Source organism: Nansenia antarctica (genome assembly GCF_963989245.1).
Source record: "Nansenia antarctica genome assembly, chromosome: 2".
NCBI lineage: Eukaryota > Metazoa > Chordata > Actinopteri > Argentiniformes > Microstomatidae > Nansenia > Nansenia antarctica.
This window is the reverse complement of record NC_137675.1, coordinates 41,692,789-41,713,629: the sequence shown is the minus strand read 5'-3', so window position 1 is coordinate 41,713,629 and position 20,841 is coordinate 41,692,789. Positions and strand designations below refer to the sequence as shown.

At 41.9% G+C, this 20,841-nt stretch overlaps 1 protein-coding gene across 1 annotated transcript in view; it reads right to left on the bottom strand.

The window, feature by feature from the left end:
- The window catches only part of xpo6 (exportin 6), an 84,277-nt gene that overhangs the window by 46,125 nt on the left and 17,311 nt on the right, over positions 1 to 20,841 (bottom strand). The window contains exon 9 of the mRNA XM_080524348.1: positions 5,448 to 5,574. Within this exon, the coding sequence (XP_080380474.1) occupies positions 5,448 to 5,574 (127 nt within the window). The remainder of the gene's footprint in view (positions 1 to 5,447; positions 5,575 to 20,841) is intronic.

Below are 20,841 nucleotides of genomic sequence, written 5' to 3'. Positions count from 1 at the left end.
GCAGTTACTTATGCCAAATGACAATTTCACATGATTTCACTCATACCAGTGATCTGCTGTTCAAACGAACTTGTTGTGCCAGTTCAATCATCCACTGAATATTTTTTTGGTTATAGTCAGTATATTTTCATACACAAAAATATGTGTTGGGCTCTACTCAGAATTAGAATATAGTATCCTCAAACTCATTGCCTGAGCTGGCCTGAGTGATCTGGACACGGATATTGAAGTCAGAAATCAGTGAAGTGTCCCTTTAAGGACTTCAATTTGACGTTCTGCTTGGTACTGGCTTTGTATTGATAAAGGTCTCACTCGCATAAGTACTCCCTAGGATTACGAAAAGGCACATCGAGCTTTCTGTGGTACTACTAGGGGTGGGACGATTAGAAAAGGTCATGTCACGATTATCGTGGGCAAAATAATCGCGATCCACGATATTATCGCGAGAATTTAAAAGATTAGATTTTGTTGTATTTTTAGGACATTTTAAGTCAGTAATTCAAATTCAGATTCTAGTGGCACATATCTCTGGCCATAATCCGGGTCCTTAAGAAAGAGCAATTCCTTTTCGGCCAATCAGCACCTTTCATTAACGTACCCAAGGAAGTTTAAAGAACGCACTACCAGTGTTGCCAACTTCCAGAGCCCCTTGGCGACTTAATTAGTCAAAAGCGACCAGCGACAAATCTAACTTCCTTTTCTGGTCATTTGGGGAATTACTGTAAAGCATCTAACATATCCTGTATTCCACGGTTCACGTTACAACCGAGCTCAGGAGAGACGAGTAGGGATAGTCTATGGCGAGCGAGGGTTGCCGTCTCCTCTCTCCCTCAACACTCACTACCGCGGCCAGTCTGATAGCAGCCGCGGGGAGCGTGCCGTTGTTCCCCGGGTCCTCGCAGGGGGTTCTGGCAAAGTTCGGGAAATAACGGACGGTTGTCATGTGTTTATACAGCATAGATGTTACGTGCCTAATGCCTTTGATGCGCACACTTGCTACTTGCCGCTTTAATAATAGTATTTAGCCTATAGCACAAGTCATGCATTGAATGTAACCTCAAGTGCTGAACAGAATGAAGTAAACCACAATATATTTGCTAAAGCTTAGGGGCGACCGTGCCTTTTGCAGCCATAGACTGTCACTGCCTGGTAATAACAAGGTAGGCCAATGACAGTATCCCGTCTAAAGTTTTTCACCAGCCATGGTGAGTAGGCTAGCATACGTTACCTAGTGACTGACTGACAAGGCTGACTTGACAGTAACGTTACCCATGCAGGCTGAACAATAGCGCGAGACAAGTTCTGTGAGGATATTGTGAGGAATTGCAATTACAGTAACAGTCGCTAACTTGACTGCAAAAGTAATGTAGACTAGGCTGAAAAATAGCGCCAGACATTTGTTAAACACAGTTTATTCATAACATACGATTATGACGATTATTCAAATAATTAAAATTCTCCACGATTAATTTGACTGCCAGCCATGTTCAGAGCGGAGAGCTCCATACTGCCAGACTTTTGGGGCATTTTCGCTGAACTTTGAAGACCCACCAAATATTGACTTTTCGGACTACATAAACATTGAACATATCTACCAAGACTTTAGACCATGGGTCACCAACAGGCGGCCCGCGGGCCGAATGCGGCCCACCAAAGCTTCCCATCGGGCCCGTGGAATATTTATGTTTTTACAAATATTAATGAATTCAGAAAATGTGAGGATGGAAATACCGTTTAGAACATATAGGGCGCGTTCGTAAATTCGTCGATGCGCACACTGGATTCAACGTCGTCATGGAACCAAGTTATTTGATTGGACTAGAGGCAGTCACGTGGACGCTCTGACTCTCTCAGAGCGAATTTACGAACGCGGCCATAGCATATATCGTTCTTCCAATGCAGGACGATTCAGACCTAACTCATTCACAAAGCTGCAACCTTGCATCTAAATAGCCGTATAGTAGTATAGTATACTAGTATATAATAGTATAGTATAGTCGCAAAGCTGAAACTAATTCCCATCTTTTAAATGGAATGCGGGAGACGTAGCGCCTATTCGCAAGCAAGAATGAGGGGACACTCATAGATCTCATTTAACATTTCGTGTTTTTTTTCCACACATGCTCTTGTTTAACATTTCGTGTTATAGCCTATTTTTTCACATGCACATTATAGTGACTTAAATAACAACTAACTTCTCAGTCAAAACATGAATGAGGTAAATGGCTTGTTATGCTTGTAGAACCCAGACAGCCCGGAGAGATGCACTTGTTGCCCTCTCGTTCAGATAACGTTCGGCTAATAATTCCACTGGCATATCCATATCCAGCTTTTAAGCTTGCAATTTATTTGTGACGGGTCTCAGGGTATGACTTCTCAGGGTATGATTCTCTGAAAGCTGCATGCCTTGTATAATTGTAACGGCGAAGATTGTATCGTTTTTCAACAGCTACCGTTTCAGTGCAGATGAGGCATACAGGTTTTGCTTTACTAAATGTTGGCAAGATGAATGCGTACTTGTCAGTCCATTCCTCATTAAAGCTGCGGTTTTCCACGTGAATTTTACGCTTCAGGTTGTTTACGAGTGACATTTTGCATGATTGATAACTGAAAATTATTACAATGTGTAATAACAAAGTGAAGCCAAAATATCTTGATCGCCCCCTAGTGGCTGGCTGCAGTATAGGTGTCAGGAGTCTGTTAACACTGATAATAAGCCATTAATAACATACATTTTGAAAGAAAGTGAAAATATTAAACAATAATATGCTAATTATGCCTAAATAAAATAAATGAATATAAGTCCGGCCCCCACAGTGTATGTTTCGAAAATGTCTGGCCCTTGGACAAATGTAGTTGGTGACCCCTGCTTTAGACTCTCTTCTTTCATCAGAAAAAGAAAGTTTGTTTCTAGCCTCTTTGAGTGTTTAGAAATCGGCCGTAGAACATAGGGTGGTTTCAGCAAAAACACCTGGTTTTGACCAATAAACAGAGAAAACGAGCTTTTTCTGCAGAGAAGCAAATTCAAGCAAAACGGTGACTGACGTCCACATATTTTAGTTTTAGTGACACCTCAAACATCTGAAAAGTTGTTTACTTCTATGAAACAATAAAAACAACACAGGAAAAAAGGCTTTTGATGACAAAATAACTACATTTATTCACAGATTTAGAACATTTAGAATCATCATCACTCAATCATATTTTTTTTCTGTGTGGTAGGCTTTGAAGCACTCTCCTGATTGCAGGGGTACATGGCAGGACCTGCACCACATTCTGGTCTCGCTCCTTTTACCCCTTCGAATGCAGACCCTACATTTTCTTGCTGGCTGTGTGTTATTGCTGGTGGGCCTTAAGCGTTCCAACTCATGCCTGGCCATCCGGCCATCCAGCCTGCTGTCTGGGTCTCTCTGTCTTGCTGCCCTGGTTTGTCGGACCTCCTCTTCCTCCTCCTCCTCCTCCCCCCTGTTTTTTCGCAGTGTTCCGCAGACGTTGGTGTTGGCTTTGATCAACTGCTCACACAGTTGAACAGAGTTATAAAAGTTGCAGTGTGTATCCGTGTCCTGTGAGACGGTCAAGGAGGGAGAACACTGTGTCTGGGAGTGTGTTATGCTGGCCAACATAAGGCTTCATGTTAAAACAATACCCAGTATAAGAGTCACACAGTATGTAGGATTTAATTCCATACTTCACCGGCTTCTGAGGGTTATACACTTTAAATGATAGGCGGCCACGCCACTGCATCATTCCTTCATCAATGCAGATACTTTCAAAGGGCTGATACAGCTCTTTGAATTTGGCTACAATATAATCTAAAACAGGACGCACTTTATACATTTTATCTGTGGCGTCCTGTGATGCATTATTGTTGTAGTGGAGGAACTTCCAGATGAGCTGGAACCTGTTCCTCGGCATGGTTTTATTGAAGTATGGAGTGGCGTCCTGTTGAATCACACTCCAATACATTTCTAGATTTGGCTTTTTTTATGTAACCGGTGATGAAAGTGAGTCCAAAGAATTGTTTCAGTTCTGGGACTGTCACCGGTTTCCATAACCTCCCTCTGGAGTGTGGCAGAGTGTCGGGATGTGCCTGTAAAAACTGCTGGGCATACAGGTTGGTTTGATCTGCAATGTGCTGCAGCAGCTCATCAGTAATAAGCAGCTCCAGGAAATCAACCGGCAGGTCAGATTCCAGCTCTGCAGCAGCATTCTGGGGTCCAGGGGTTGCCGTGAATGGAACCTTTGTGGGTTGCCACTCACCCTGACCCCAACCAGCATCTTTCTCTGAAGACAGCCGTCTCCTTGCAGCACACCCTCTGGTTGAGGCACGTCCTCTGCTCGATTCAGGGACTGTAAAATATTGAAATATATACCATTTTATACAAAATATATATACAAAAGGCATGTTTTATTGCTTTGTAATGATGTAGTGTAATAGTGTAATAGTAATAGTAATAGTAATAGTGTAATAGTGTAATAGTGTAGTGTAATAGTGTAGTGTAGTGTAATGATATTTCTATATATTATATGTTTACCTTTGCTTTTCACACTCGCATTTTTGTCTTGGATCGTGGATCCCCGCTGATCTGGAGAGGATTCCCTGCTGCTAGCCGATCCGGATGGCAACCACTCGTCCGACGAGTCAGGGTCGGGTTCTACGTCCTCCGACTCTGAACTGTTTGAAGAGTCGGGGCGACGTGGCTCCGATGGTCCAGCAATGCTACCACGAGTGTAGCGTTGCGCGTTGCTCCGGTTCTCACCATCTGCAACATTTGGCGCATCTCCTGCACCAGATCTGCTTGCAGTTGACCTGATCGGCACCACACTCCTTGCAGATCCACTGCCAGACAAGCTCTGTGCCAGTGTCAACTGCTTATACTGTTTGTCTCCGCTCGTTTTCGCTATCCGTTTCGCCATTTTCCACATACAACCCACAACACGCCTTCTTCTTCAGCTTTTATATCTGAGCTAAATCGAACTGCTGCCCCCATCTGGGGCAGAAATACATTACACCCAAGTCTGAAATTCACACACCAGGTGTATAAGACGTCAATATGGCCATCCCCGAAAAAAAGAAAAAAAAAGTCTTTGGCAGTCAAGGTTACTAATTTATAAGACGCCGAATGGCGTCTTTGGCAGTCAATGAGTTAAGTTATCGCGGGTGTTTTTATCACGATTAACGAAAAAAACGATAATCGTCCCATCCCTAGGTACTACTAAGCATTTTAATTTCTAATTACGGTCACGCTATCATTCTTTGCAGGTACAGGGTCCCAATCACAACGTTAAGTCATTTAAACTTTGAAGCACTGTGGAAACCCTTGTAAAAAAGGCAAATCTCAAGATGCTGGACACTATTTTGCAAGAAGCATATGGCTGAAGGGATGTGAAGGATCACGTGGCTAAACAGTTTGTAAGTGGCGATGCGTGGACGGTCAGTTGTTTACCTGATGAAAGGTGTACTTGAAGAGCAGAGAAAGAAACTCCACCACAGGGAACTGAGCGTTGGACTCGATCCGCCGAAGGTGAACACTTACGAAGAGGCGCAGAAAGTCTGTGAACTTCTCCACGTAACTGCGAGCAGAGAGGGAAAACAGCCATATCGATAGCAGATTAAGGCAATACATTACATCAATCTGTGGAGGAAAGAGAATGTGTACACCTAAGAACACATACAACATATCAAAAACCTGTCCCTCTGGCTATGTCCGTCTGACATGTGTGCACAGCACGTGCAACACAAAAACAAGTGCTTTGAAAGGGAACATCTAGAAACTAATCTCAATTCTGCTTTGGGATAGGGAAAAATCCTTCATCTAGCATTATGACTGCCAATGGCTCCTGGCCCGAGAATAGATTACTTTGTGGATGAAGATGTCTTAGTATTTGGTTTACATAATATAAAAAGGAAAAAAAGACTTTGGTCATAGGAACTATGCTGACTGTAATGGCGATTGTTGAAACCAATGATTTTTTTCAAAAACAAAAAACAAAAAAACATGTCATCTTAGTAGGGACAGCTGTAGCCCAAAGAGAAAGGTCTACTGCGAAAGATAGGTAGTGACTCTACAGTCCTGACAGCAAAAATATGTAGGCTACATACACGTCCATATATTGAGCTCAATAACACATCAGATTACCTATTGTAGGAGACAGATAAAGCTGTGTCAAGAGGTCAAATTCTCTCATTTTGCTCAGCTAAGTAGGGCTGTCCCTAACGACTATTTTTTCGAATGATTAATCTAGCGATTATCTTTTCGATTAGTCGATTACTCTAACGACTAATTTAACGATTAGTCTAACGATTATTTTTTTGCTGTTCGATTAATGTATCACTTAATTTCCCCCAAAATAATGGCTGTATTGTCTCTCTCTGTTTAACAGTGTCTTTATAAAGCACTCTGGGTAATAGCTGCTGCTCTTACAGGGCTTAAAGTGGGAAAAATCCTGTGCCTGAAACTTTTTCTTGGGGAGGGGGGTCACAGTTTGAGATATTGGGAGAGCGGGTACAGAAGACATATATGCCTCAATGTTAAAATGCATTAATACTGTTTTATACTCAATACAAAATAACATAATATATTTAGATGTCTTTAAAAGAACAAACTGATTAAATCACTTAAGGCCAAACTGATTGCATCACTTATTAAGCCACTATCACTATAACAATAGATCAATAGATCTACATCAAGTAGAATACTGATGACTAGTGACCAGTCAAGACCATTGGACTCCAGGATATCTTTGAGCTCCTGCATGAGGGCTGACGAGTTGGCGATGTTTACTTTCCTGCTGACTAGGTGTTGTACTTTGGCCAGATCATCATCAAAAAATCGAACAAGGACATTGAGGATTTTGCCTATGTTAAGATTAGTAGCTTCGTCGATATTCATTGAAAACGTTGCTTTTTTAAGCTTTTCACACAGCTGTTTTTTAAATTCAGGGACAAAGGCCATGTGTGTTTAAATAGCTGGCGTGCTGATTGGAAACGGACAGCTTTGTCAGTGCATTTTTGTCTTCTGATAGCTTCTTGCACAAATCGACGAGTGGCTGAGCCATTGTGAAAGACAGATCATGTTCAGCTATGCGCACACTCTGATCTTTTGCTCGCAAACACGGTCGGTCATTGAAGATGAAGTGGTACCTGTAGCCGTCGCTCCCGGCAAGGTTGTTGTATGAGCAAGCGCTCGAACCGAAGCTTGGTGACCGGGATCTGAGGCATGTCGAGCAATAACCTTCTTCCCACTACTATACTATATACTATACATATATACTGTATATATATATATATATATATATATATATATATATATATATACAGTATATATACAATGCAGGGCTTGACATTAAGCTTTTTCAGGTACTTGTCCTTCGGACAAGTGAACTTATCTTTTACTTGTCCTAGAGCTCAAGTTACTTGTCCAAATCCAAAGATTATGAAAAAGCAATAATATGAATAATAATATATTATACTCTCACCGGCCACTTCATTAGGTACACCTTTTCAACTGCTTGTTAACGCAAATACCTAATCAGCCAATCATGTGGCAGCAACTCAATGCATTTAGGCATGTAGACATGGTCAAGACGATCTGCTGAAGTTCAAACCAGCATCAGAATGGGAAATAAAGGTGATTTAAGTGACTTTGAACCTGGCATGGTTGTTGGTGCCAGACGGGCTGTTGCGTGATATTATAGTGTCAATATGGACCAAAATCTCTAAGGAATGTTTCCAGCACCTTGTTGAATCTATGCCACGAAGAATTAAGGCAGTTCTGAAGGCAAAAGAGGGGGTCCAACCCCAAGGTGTGCCTAATGAAGTGGCCAGTGAGTGTATGTGTATGCAAATAACACATTTGACTACTATTGATTTGATAATGATGTATCCTTAATTTTCAAATGTATTCATTAAACAATATTTTGTAATTATTTAAAAACGTAGGGGTAATCAGTGATTACCCTAACCCTAACCCTTTTAGATTAAGATTGGCCACAAAAGGGATGAATATCTAGGAATATTTACAAAAAATGTTTGTAACTACAGTCCCTCCCCAATGGAAGAAATCTTATTTGCTAGCCTTTGGATAGTATCCTATATTCAAATTGAGAAATCTATCATTAGTGTCATTCTGAAGTCCGTATTGCGATGTGCTGGTCTTAAAACTTAAAACCTAAAATATACGATCACATCGAACTACATGAAAATAAGCGGCATTGAGAAGAAGCGAATATGCGCATGTTCACGTGAATGGCACTAGTGACAGGAGACCCACAACACTATGGCTGCGTTCGTAAACTCGCTCTGGAATCTGATCAGCACTCATGGAATGCCTTTTGTCCAATCAAATTACTTGGTCTCTTTATGACGTTGAACGCAGTGTGCGCTCTGAGCGAATTTACGAACTATGACGATAACGAACTACGAGAGACTGAAATAGCCAGAATGAGGCGCGGCATCGCTTTGCTTGCTTTTTTTTTTTTTACTATTCAGATCGGAAGGAGGAATTAATGTTTGCAGATATTAATACATATTGATTTGTTTTTTTGTTTTGACTTGTCCATCGGACAACTGCAGGAGGAAGTCCACTTGTCCAAACATAAAATGTACTTGTCCCGGACAAGCGGACAAGCCTTAATGTCGAGCCCTGTATATACTATAGTATAGACGAGTTTCTTTGAGCACGGCGTACAGAAACAAGCACCCGGCTCCCTCAGTTTGAGGCACCACGTCCCATAAGGCTTCCCGTCACTACTCTCCTCTATCTATGCTCAGCGCCATTTATTCCTTACTCCTCGTTCTAGTATAGCTGTGTCTTCGCCAGGTTTAAGAAACTTGGCTTCCATTTGAATAGACTCTTACTAAAGTTAGCGAGATAGCGGGCTGCTAAAAGCGAACGTCTCTACAAGCTAACATTACACTCATTCAACTTCTTAAGGCCCGCCCCACTACTCTGCCTCCGATTGGCTAGAAGTCGTTGGTTGGCTTGAGCAATGTGATACCATTGGTAGGCGGAACTGTCTCTTTGCTGAAGATGACTCTTTAAATTACGATGTAAACAAATAGCATGTGATTTTAAAAAAATAATAATAATCAAAATTCCCCCGCGCCGGAAATCCGGCACCGTGCCGGAGAACTTTAAGCCCTGCTCTTATAAAACAAAGCAGCGTGTGGACATGCACATTACTCAGACGGCGGCCCCTTTAAATGATCAGCTGATGTATGGGGGCTGTCTGTGGGCCCGCAATTAAACACAGACACCTTTAATTCGGCGACCTGCTACTACTACTACTACTGTAACTGCCTCTGTCAAACAGCCCCAGACACAGGGCAGACTCACTGCTATGTTTAGCCAACTTGAATGCCAACATGGCCATCAGGGTTTTTCCTGGCTCAAAATGAGGCGGAGGTGGTACCAGTGGTGTTTGACATCGGGGGGGACCCATGAAGCAGGGCTGTCTGGGGGTCCTTAAACATCAAACACTTAATTTCTTGCATTCTGGTGAATTGATATGCACCAATTTGTGCCCTTTCTGCATCAATTTATGGTGGAAATGTCATTATTTATGTAAAGGAAAACACAATATTCAGGCACCAGATGACCATTCAAAATATAATGTAATATTATGCAATATAAGGCTCTCAGGCATTCTGTACTTTCAAATATGTATTCTCCTTGAGCAGTCAACATCAACTATCAGCTAATTCGCTAGCAAAAACTAAAGCTAACTTATTTGCGAAACAGCGCCCCCGCCACCACATCGGCAATTGCAGTTAGAAATGACAGAAATCCACCGAGTGCAACGCTTGTAGAAAATACGACCGTCAGTTTGTCGAGAGCTGAAGGCGGCCAGAAATATGACGGAGGCGGCCGCCTCATAATTCTCTATGCAGGAAAAACCCTGGCCATTTAGAAGTCTGTCCATCACCACAACACATAGCTAGCTAGTAGCTACATGGCTAGCTAACGTTACTCTCGCTGCTATGTTATGATTAGCTAAATTGATGCTAACGTAGCATGCGAGCTACGAGCTAGATAACGTAGGTGCGAGCACCACAATGACAATAGGCTACCGTAGCTAGCCAGCTCACTATCTTTCTCAGACCACATCTCAAAACTACAGACCAAGATTAAGGCCAAACTTGGCTTTCTCTATAGAAACCGTCACTCCTTCACTTCATCCGCTAAACGCACCCTCATTCAAATGACCATTCTCCCCATGCTCGACTACGGCGACACAATCTACAGGTCTGCATGCAAAGCTACACTCTCCACACACTGCATCACTCCGCCATCCGGTTCGCCACTAACGCCCCCTACAGTACCCACCACTGCACTCTTTACTCCCTGGTCAACTGGCCCTCCCTTCACACCCGCCGTCACATGCACTGGCTCACCCTCATCTATAAAACCCTCCTCCACCTATTACCCCCCTATCTGTGTCTCCTGCTTCACCCTCTGCCTGTCACTCGCAACACCCGATCCTCACTCCACATCCAACTAAAAATTCCCAAATCCACCACTTCCCTTGGCCGTGCATCATTCCAGTTTGCTGCCCCCTCTGACTGGAATGCTCTGCAAAAAAACCTCAAACTGGATAAACTCATCTCCCTCTCTGCCTTCAGACTCACTATTTCAGACACCTTCACTGATTCCTGCACATGCTTCTCTTCTCTGTAGGGCAGCACTTGTATTCATTCCCTTTACACACCCCCTCTGTCCACCTGCACTTGTTTTTATGCCCCCATACGCTCATGTCTGCTCATTCTCTGCTTTTAAGCTTTTCTGTGTTAATGTTAATACTGTTTTCTAATGTTTGTTGGCCTGTTTCGTAAGTGCTTATTGCTGTTGTTGTATTTGGTGGCTGTGTCTCAGTGGTTATTGTTGTACCGTATTTATGTTTGCTTGACTGTGTCTCAGTGTGTATCGTTGTATTGGTTTGTTTACTGGCTGTCTTAGTGTCCATGTTGTATCGCTGTGTTGATTGGTTGTGTCCCAGCGCTTATTGTTGTATTATTGTCTTTCCTGACTGTGTATCAGTGCTTACTGCTGTATTGTTGTGTTTGCTTGGCTGTGTCCCAGTGCGTTTTGTTGTATTGTATTGTCTTGTGTTGCCTGTCTGCTTTTTGGCTGTGTCCCAGTGCGTTTTGTTGTATTGTATTGTCTTGTGTTGCCTGTCTGCTTTTGTGCTTACTGTTGTATTCCATTCTTGATGTCCGTTAGTGCTTTTGTTGTATTGTTTGTGTTACATGCATGTGTTTAATGCTTATTGTGCTTTGTTTTTAACATGTTTTATCTTTCAGCCCCCCTCCCCTTTCCCCTTATTGCAGGCCGGCATTGTAAATAAGAATTTTGTTCTTAATTGTCTCGCCTGGTAAAATAAAGGTAAAATAAATAAATAAAAATAAAAACATAGCTAACGTTACTAACACCAGAAGACATACAAACTGTGGTGAGCTACATTGCTTGTGTAACATTAGCTAGTAGCCTCGTCCATGTTTCCACTGGTCGAAGCCATGTTGTTTATTTGCGACGCACCGACGCACATTACGCAAGTCGACGTATTGACGTAGTCGACTATGTCGACGCGTCGTCCCAGCCCTACAGCTAAGACACAAAAACAAGACAGAAAAAGGATAGAACTTGAAAAGACTGTTAAAAATCTAGACAAACTCTTTGCAACCACTCAAACCAATAATATTCACAGGCCAGGTCAAACAGGCCAGGTCAAACAGGCCAGGTCTTGGCCAACAGGCTTAAATATAATAAAGGAAAATCAGCCATTCATTAAACAAAATAATAATAATAATGAAAATAAAATAATGAACCATGTCATTAAATCATTATAAACCCAATCTGAAACAGAGCCAGATATCCCTAAAATACAACATTTCTAGTCTCAGATTACCATCAAGCCTCTCCTCAGATAAAATTCTGCAATCATATTATCCACTATCTCCCAGTGGACTTCGGTCTGCAATGCTAGCATTACCTTCTGGGAAAGCACCGGACCAGGACAAATATACGAAGACGAAGCACTTTTGGCCACACATCTACTGGCTGCCATGAGCAAGTGCGTTAATCACTCTCCTACAAAAAAAAGCAAGGACCCCAAGTATTGTAATAATCTGAGACACGAGATGTTATTGATACCGATACCATTATCGATTGCTGATGAATTTTCTGTGTGGAAGAAAAGTAGGGGTGTAACGGATCACGTAACAGATCCCCCCACGGTTCGGCAGGCATGTGTACCGCGGATCAATTGCAAAATTTAACCAGGTAATAACATAATATCTCTTGTAAATCACAATGTAGAGTTGCCATGAAAAGATAGACACGACAGTTGCGTGCTTTGTTTTACTATAAAGCGCAATGATAGGTTGATAATGCAATCCTTTTTTCTTTTTTTTTATCTGTTGTTTACTCACTACGTAGGGGTGTAACGGATCACGGAAATTCCGTGATCCGTTCGGATCGCCCTCCACGGTTCGGAACGCATGTGTACCGCGGATCAATTGCAAAATGTTAACAAGTAATAATATTACTTAATATCTTACTTAATATCTCTTGTAAATCACAATGTAGAGTTGCCATGAAAAGATAGACGCGACAGTTGCGGGCTTTGTTTCACTCTAAAGCGCAATGATAGGTTGATAATGCGAAAGAAAAATAATCCGTTGTTTGCTCGCTACACGTGAAGCTGGGAATCCACAACAACAAGGCTGCGTTCGTAAATCCGCTCTGGAATCTGATCAGCGTTCAAGGAACGCCTCTTGTCCAATCAAATTACTCGGTCCCTTTATGACGTCGGACCCAGTGTGCGCTCCGGCGCTCTCAAAGCAAATTTACGAACGCGGCCCAAGTGTATCATGTTACGTTGTTCGGCGGAGAAGAACTCAATGCCTCCCTCGTCATTTAAATCCCATGTATGGGAGCACTTTGGCTTCTCTGTCAACTATGACGGGAGGCACGAAAAAGGTAGCTCGACAACTTCTGATAATGTAGGCATTTTTTTCATACCATGTTCAAAATAAGGGTTCACTTTATTATTTAGTTAAAAGTGGCATAAAACATGTTTATTCATCTGCTTTAAAGAGCCCAGTGATTCACTGCTGCAACCAGGCGCCTCCTCCCTCTCTCCTATCATTTAAATTGAGTGTATTTCAGTATAATTATGTAATGTTTGAGTGTAGAATATGTTATATATATATATATTAGAAAAGGCCTAAGTTCTGGGCCCAGGACAGTCTGGACGGATTGTATGGCAGCTAGTGCTGAGGCACAAACATGTACATTTTCAAGCCTGCAAACTGTGACACTTTAAAATAATGTGAAAAAATACTTTTGTGCAATATGACAACCCTAGTTGACTATCTGTGCAGTATAGTACAGTGGATTGTGTACATAGCCTTTATTGATGTAAACCAGCTCCTTACCTTCTTGTGATTTTATGCTTTTATGCTTTTTCTAAAATGTTTTTTTTTTTTCCCTTTCCTAACACCAGGGGAGCCACCCCTCCTAAATTTCGTTGTTTGGTACCTGTACTGTAGCAATGACAAATAAATAAAGTCCATTCCATTCCATTCCATTCCATTATATATATGTATATATATGTATGTATATATATATATATATATTACCAGTTTTGACATCTTGAATGTTGTTGGTTTTTGTCACATAGTAAAAGTGGTGTTTTTACAGAATTCAAGGAAAAAGCAGTTTTTATAAAAACAAAAATGTTTTGTGTTGACCCGAAAAATGATCCGATCCGTGACTCAAAAACCGTGACACGATCCGATCCGTGAGTTAGGTGATCCGTTACACCCCTATCACTACGTGAAGCTGGGAATCCACAGCAACAAGTGTATCATGGCGAGTGCTAGTACCGGTAGTAACGTTGGCGGCAGAGAAGAACTGGAAAGGCCACCCTCATCAGTTAAATCCCATGTATGGGAGCACTTTGGCTTCTCTGTCAATTATAACAATGATGGAAGAAGGGTGGTCGATAAAAAAGTGATGGTGTGTAGGCATTGTGTAACGAGAAAGTCGTATGAGAGAGGCAATACGTCGAGCATGGCCACACGTTTGACGTGACATCACCCTGGTGTGTTGATGGGCTTGTTAGGTTAATTTAGCCTATTCAGCCTGTTGTTCTGTGTGGTATTGTGTAGTTGAATAACTTGCTTTTCCAGATTAAATGTCTGTTCTTGGTCTTGGATTTTGTGAAATACATTTCTAAATAAATGCGACTTATAGTCCAGTGCGATTTATATGTGTTTTTGTCTTCATGACGCATTTCTTAGTGGTGCGACTTATAGTCCGGAAAATACGGTATATATTTTACCAGTTTTGACATTTTGAATGTAGTTTTTTTTGTAATTAAAAAGGAATTCAAGGAAAAAGCCGTTTTTATTAAAAACAGTTTTGTGTTGATCCGAAAAATGATCCGATCCATGAGTTAGGTGATCCGTAGTGAAAAGGTGAAAGTAGGCCTACACAGGTTTCCAGCGTCAACGCAGCCGTTTTATTATCTCGAGCCTCTGAACACAGCGTATAATATCTGAATATAACATTTAAACATACAAATTAATAAAAATAAATACATAAATAATGGAAAATAAATATGTAGCTAATATTTACTATTTACCCTGACCAAACAGGTTTCACAAATGTCCGACATGCATTAGGCTAGATAACACCAGGCATCTCTGCAGTTTCATACATCTGGCCTTGAACTACTGAAGTTATCACACTCAATGCAGAGAAGGCATTTGATGGGAGTCAATCTGACATTCTTAAACATGGCTATGGAACATACGCAACTGGATAACACTTCCTTACAACTCTCTCAGATAGGCTAGGTAAACTGATTACAATTTCCCATAAATATTGAAATCAGCCAATAGGTGGCTTTCCACAGGCTTCAACGATGCTTACTCCGGGTCGATTCAGTGCTAAAATCTCTGGAGTTTACCAGAACCTGTTAGGAAACAGAAGGATTTGGAATGTTTGCTCGTGGTGTTGTGAGTTCCCCACCTTAATATGAACCGCAAAGTGTAAACAAACTACTAAGGGGCGGCACTAGGACATCAACTGTTTAAGTATTTGCAGATAAAGCAGCTACTAAAAGGTAATTTACGCTGTGTTTCAGAGCTAAGCCCATTTCTAATAGACAAAAAGTCAAGATTTTTTTTTCTTAAATACATATTTAAAAAATATATTAAAAAAACTTCTCCATAGACTGAAACCAGTAGAAAAGGTTTCACCAATGTTCATAGAATATTGCACAATGCAAAAATGGTTGTGTAGAATCTTGTTCAATACAAGTTTCTACATAAATTACACTATAGGCCTACTGTTTTTGACTTGACAATAATTGTTAAGCATATGTGTCCATTCTGCCAAAGGAACCTCCTATATATGCGTTTTCTAAACGCACCCAACCCGAATCTGGCGAGTGGCAACATGGGCTCGTTGGTTAGTCCGCTAGTAGGTAACGTCCGCTAGTAGGTAACGTCGCTAGTAGGTAACGTCGCTAGTAGGTAACGTCCGCTAATAGGTAACGTCCGCTAGTAGGTAACGTCGCTATGGTGTAAATAGTCAAAGAACTAGCAAGCTAGCTAGCTAGCTCAGAGGTGATGAGATGAGCTAGTCTGCTGAACTTGCCAGATAAAGAGCTAACTGGATGCACTTTAAGTAGTACATTTTTTACTTGAAGTAGATATACAATATTTCTTATTCTGCTAGAATTGGGCTTCATGGTAATACCATAATGGCATATTTACAGTACATGGACAATGGATTGAAGCATTGGAAATGTCGATTTTGTTTTTAGAGTAAAGTCAAAATGACATTATCTGACTGCGTTGCCCACAGCAATCCAATATTACATTATAATTATGTTATAAAAGACAGGGATGTAAATTGATATGGATCAATGTATACCTCTTATTAGAATATAAATACTCTGGTTGTTATGTTTGCCTTTTGGTTGACAGCAAAAGAGGGACAGAGGAGGATAGAGAGGGAGAGAAGGAGAGAGAGCAGGATGGTGTCGGCACACCAGAGAGAGAGACAGCAAGAACCAGGTGAGAAAGTGGACAGGTAGTCAAGACCACATAAGTAGCCTTGAGAACCGATGGTTCTGGAGCCTAATGGCCCATAGGGCAGGAGCCTATCTCCTGTTTCCGTAGCGTGAGGCGGCTTAATGTACAAGTACACCCCCTGGACATGACGCTGGTATGTCGCAGGGTCTTACCCCCTGGGGGGGGGTCTATGCCACGGTCCATGCCACCCCCCCCAAGGCAGCAAACCTAGGGGAAACACTGGGCTGGTCTACTATGATTCATGAATCAACAATACCAATAGGTTAATAATATCAATAATAGGTTATAGTGTACCAACCAACCAAACCCTGCAACTTTTTATTCAACCTCGCTTACACAAGTCGTGCATAATATCAGGGGTGCAAACTGGTGATGGCCCAAAAAGGTGACACATTTGCCTGAAAATGATTAGCGCTAGTTTTAATGGCGCTAAATGGATATCGCTAGCACTAACGGTGGACTAACAATGATGCGTGTTTAAGTAGCGGCAGCCCTAACCTTAAAACCTGCAGAATTACTTCGAAAACAGTTTACTGTGACTGTGTTCTCTACACTGTCTGGAACTGTACCTAGCTGCCTGAAGCTTAAAGTTATTTCAACAGCAGCAGAGTTTAGCAGACAGGAAGATTAGTTAGCTTGCGCATCATGTGACTTGGATGAGACTTAGACCCCCCCCCTCCCACCCGAACATTTTTTTCTTCCAGATCTACACGATTCACATGGATGACCTATTTTGAGATTTAGCAGAAAGTTTGCACCCCTGAATATGGTTCAGGAGACGAGTGAGGAGTAAGAGACCTACTCGGTGCAGCACAGATCAAGACACACTCTGCTAGGGAAGCTTTTTTTAAAGGCACCCAATTTTAGGATCTCATATTTCGGTTTACAAAAATAAGCATCGATTGCCCTTCGCTTGCAGTAGGGCCTACATGGCCATGAACTGGTCTGATGCCACTGATGGTGCTTGACCAGCAGGGCTAGGCCCATGCTTTTTTTAGGTGTGCACACTAGCGTTATTTTGGGGAGGTTGTGTTGCCATCCCCCGGGGTGACTTGGGCCAGCAGGAAGTGGCAAACTATTGATTATGTCAGAAAGGGCTACACTGAATCTGATGTCAGAAAGGTCTACCGCTGAATCTGATGATGTCAGAAAGGTCTACACTGAATCTGATGTCAGAAAGGTCTACACTGAATCTGATGATGTCAGAAAGGTCTACACTGAATCTGATGATAGAAAGTCTACCGCTGAATCTGATTATGTCAGAAAGGTCTACCGTAATTTCCGGACTATTAAGCGCACCTGAATATAAGCCGCACCCACTGAATTAAAAAAATTTATGTATTTTGTACATAAATAAGCCGCACATGTCTATAAGCCGCACATGTCTATAAGCCGCAGGTGCCTACCGGTACATTGAAACAAATTAACTTTACACAGGCTTTAACGAAACACGGCTTGGAACAAAAATAAATAGCCTTTAAACGAAACACGGTATATCATACTCTCAATTCCCATTGAAGATGGTTGACAAATCCTTTTGATACTTGGATGTAGTCACGAGTAGATCTATCCAAGACTTGTTTGAATTGAACTTTAAACCTGTATTTGAGCGTACCGTTAATGATTTTGGTCGGTTGTCACATCTCCCTTTATCCCTGGCAGGGACGGTCAATGCTGTTAAAATTAATATTCTCCCCAATTTCGTTGTTCTTTTTCTTTTCTTTTTTACACAGCTTGTAACAAAAATAAATAGGCTTTTAAATGAAACACGGCTTGTAACAAAAATAAATAGGCTTTAACGAAACATGGCTTGTAACAAAAAATAAATAGGCTTTAACGAAACATGGCTTGTAACAAAAATAACAAAAATAGCAGTAAACAGTAGCCTACCAAGAAAGTCATTGGTCACTATCTTCCTCCTCCTGTGCACTGAAACCACTGAAGTCATCTCCTTCGGTGTCGGAGTTGAATAGCCTCAGCATGGCTTAATCCGATGTTGGATCGTTTTCATTGTCGCTCTGGTCACTTTCATCCGGAGGCAAATTCCCCGCTGAGCTCATGCTGCCCTCTTCAACACGCAGCAGCCCAGCCTTTTGAAACCCGTTGATGATAGTGGATTTTTTGACAATGCTCCACGCTGTCAGGACCTACTGGCAGACTTGACCATAAGTTGCTCTTCGCATGCGGCCCGTTTTAGTGAAGGATTTCTCCCCACTTGTCATCCAAGCCTCCCACTGAACACGGAACGCCACCTTAAATGCACGATTGACACTGATGTCGAGTGGCTGCAAACACTTTGTTGTGCCCCCAGGAATCACAGCAGGAATTGAGTTTGTCCTCTTGATCTCTTCTTTCACAGAATCTGTGATGTGTGCCCTCATGCTGTCCAACACGAGCAATGCCTTGTACTTCTGAAAGAATCCTCCCGGTCGCTTGCCGTAACACTCCGTATACCATTCATTAGGGGTGTAACGGATCACGGAAATTCCGTGATCCGTTCGGATCGCCCTCCACGGTTTGGAACGCATGTGTACCGCGGATCAATTGCAAAATGTTAACAAGTAATAATATTACTTAATATTTTAAATCACAATGTAGAGTTGCCATGAAAAGATAGACACGACAGTTGCGTGCTTTGTTCTACTCTAAAGCGCAATGGTAGGTTGATAATGCGAAAGAAAAATAATCCGTTGTTTGCTCACTCCACGTGAAGCTGGGAATCCACAACAACAAGGCTGCGTTCGTAAATCCGCTCTGGAATCTGATCAGCGTTCAAGGAACGCCTCTTGTCCAATCAAATTACTTGGTCGCTTTATGACGTCGGACCCAGTGTGCGCTCCGGCGCTCTCAAAGCGAATTTACGAACGCGGCCCAGGTGTATCATGGCGAGTGCTAGTTACGTTGTTCGGCGGAGAAGAACTCAAAATGCCTCCCTCGTCATTTAAATCCCATGTATGGGAGCACTTTGGCTTCTCTGTCAACTATGATGGGAGGCACGAAAAGGGTAGCTCGACAACTTCTGATAATGTAGACATTTTTTCCATACCATGTTCAAAATAAGGGTTCACTTTATTATTTAGTTAAAAGTGGCATAAAACATGTTTATTTGTCTGCTTTAAAGAGCCCAGTGACTCACTGCTGCAACCAGGCGCCTCCTCCCTCTCTCCTATCATTTAAATTGAGTGTATTTCAGTATAATTATGTAATGTTTGAGTGTAGAATATGTTATATATATTATACTGTATATATATATATGTATGTATATATATATATATATATATATATATTACCAGTTTTGACATCTTGAATGTTGTTGGTTTTTGTCACATAGTAAAAGTGGTGTTTTTACAGAATTCAAGGAAAAAGTAGTTTTTATAAAAACAAAAATGTTTTGTGTTGATCCGAAAAATGATCCGATCCGTGACTCAAAAACCGTGACCCGATCCGATCCGTGAGTTAGGTGATCCGTTACACCCCTACCATTCATGCATTAGGCCTTCCGTCATCCATCCTTTCTTGTTGACTTTCACAACAATTCCTTTCAGGAATTTTTATTTTGGCATCGTCATGCGTTTAAAAATCAACATCGGTGGAAGCTTTTCTCCCGATGCCGTGCAGTTCAGAACACAGGTGAAGTGCGTTTTTTCATGCCCAGTTGTTTTCAGCGTGACTGATGATTCGCCTTTCCTGTTGACAGTCCGAGTGAGAGGCAGGTCAAACGTCAGAGGAACCTCATCCATATTTATGATGTCGTGTGGGCCGATGGAATGCTCCGCTATCTTTGCATCAGTGAATTTGCGGAAGTTTGAAACTTTTTCCTCGTAGTCGGCAGGGAGCTGCTGACACAGACTCGTCCGTACCCTGATGGACAGGCCTTTACGTCTCATAAATCTTAGACAACACGATGGTCCACCTCTAAAATCCTCAAACGTCATTGCGGTGGCGATTGTTTTGGCTTTCAGCCGGATCTGCACAGTTGAAACACCTCGGCCGTCTGCTCTCTGTGTGTTGATCCAGTCTTCGAGCTCATTTTCTAGTTCTGCTTTTCTTCCCTCTGAAAGCTTTTGTTGTCTTTTTGCACTGAGTTAATTCCTCACGCTGCTGTTTCCAACGTCTTATCTTCGACTCATTAAGGCCAAGCTCCCGTGCAGCAGCTCTATTCCCTTTTCCAACTGCTAGATCGATCGCCTTTAACTTGAAAGCTGCATCATATGCATTTCTCTGTGTCTTTGCCATGATGAGGGTGACAAAATGACTACCGTAATCAGAATGTTGGGAAGTTTGAGCACGCTCGATTTACGTCACATTATGCGACGGTGCTCAGTTTGTTGTCTATTTTTGGCATGAAGCCTGTGAAAGCGGGAAAAATCCATAAATTAGCCGCGTCATTGTATAAGCCGCGAGGTTCAAAGCGTGGGAAAAAAGTAGCGGCTTATAGTTCCGGAAATTACGGTACACTGAATCTGATGTCAGAAAGGTCTACACTGAATCTGATGATGTCAGAAAGGTCTACACTGAATCTGGTGATGTCAGAAAGGTCTACACTGAATCTGATGATGTCAGAAAGGTCTACACTGAATCTGATGATGTCAGAAAGGTGATGTCAGAAAGGTCTACACTGAATCTGGTGATGTCAGAAAGGTCTACACTGAATCTGGTTCTCATACTGTACACGCTGCATTACTAAAATGAAATGCCTAGGATAGAGGAGAGGCAAGTGAGAGCTGTAGGAG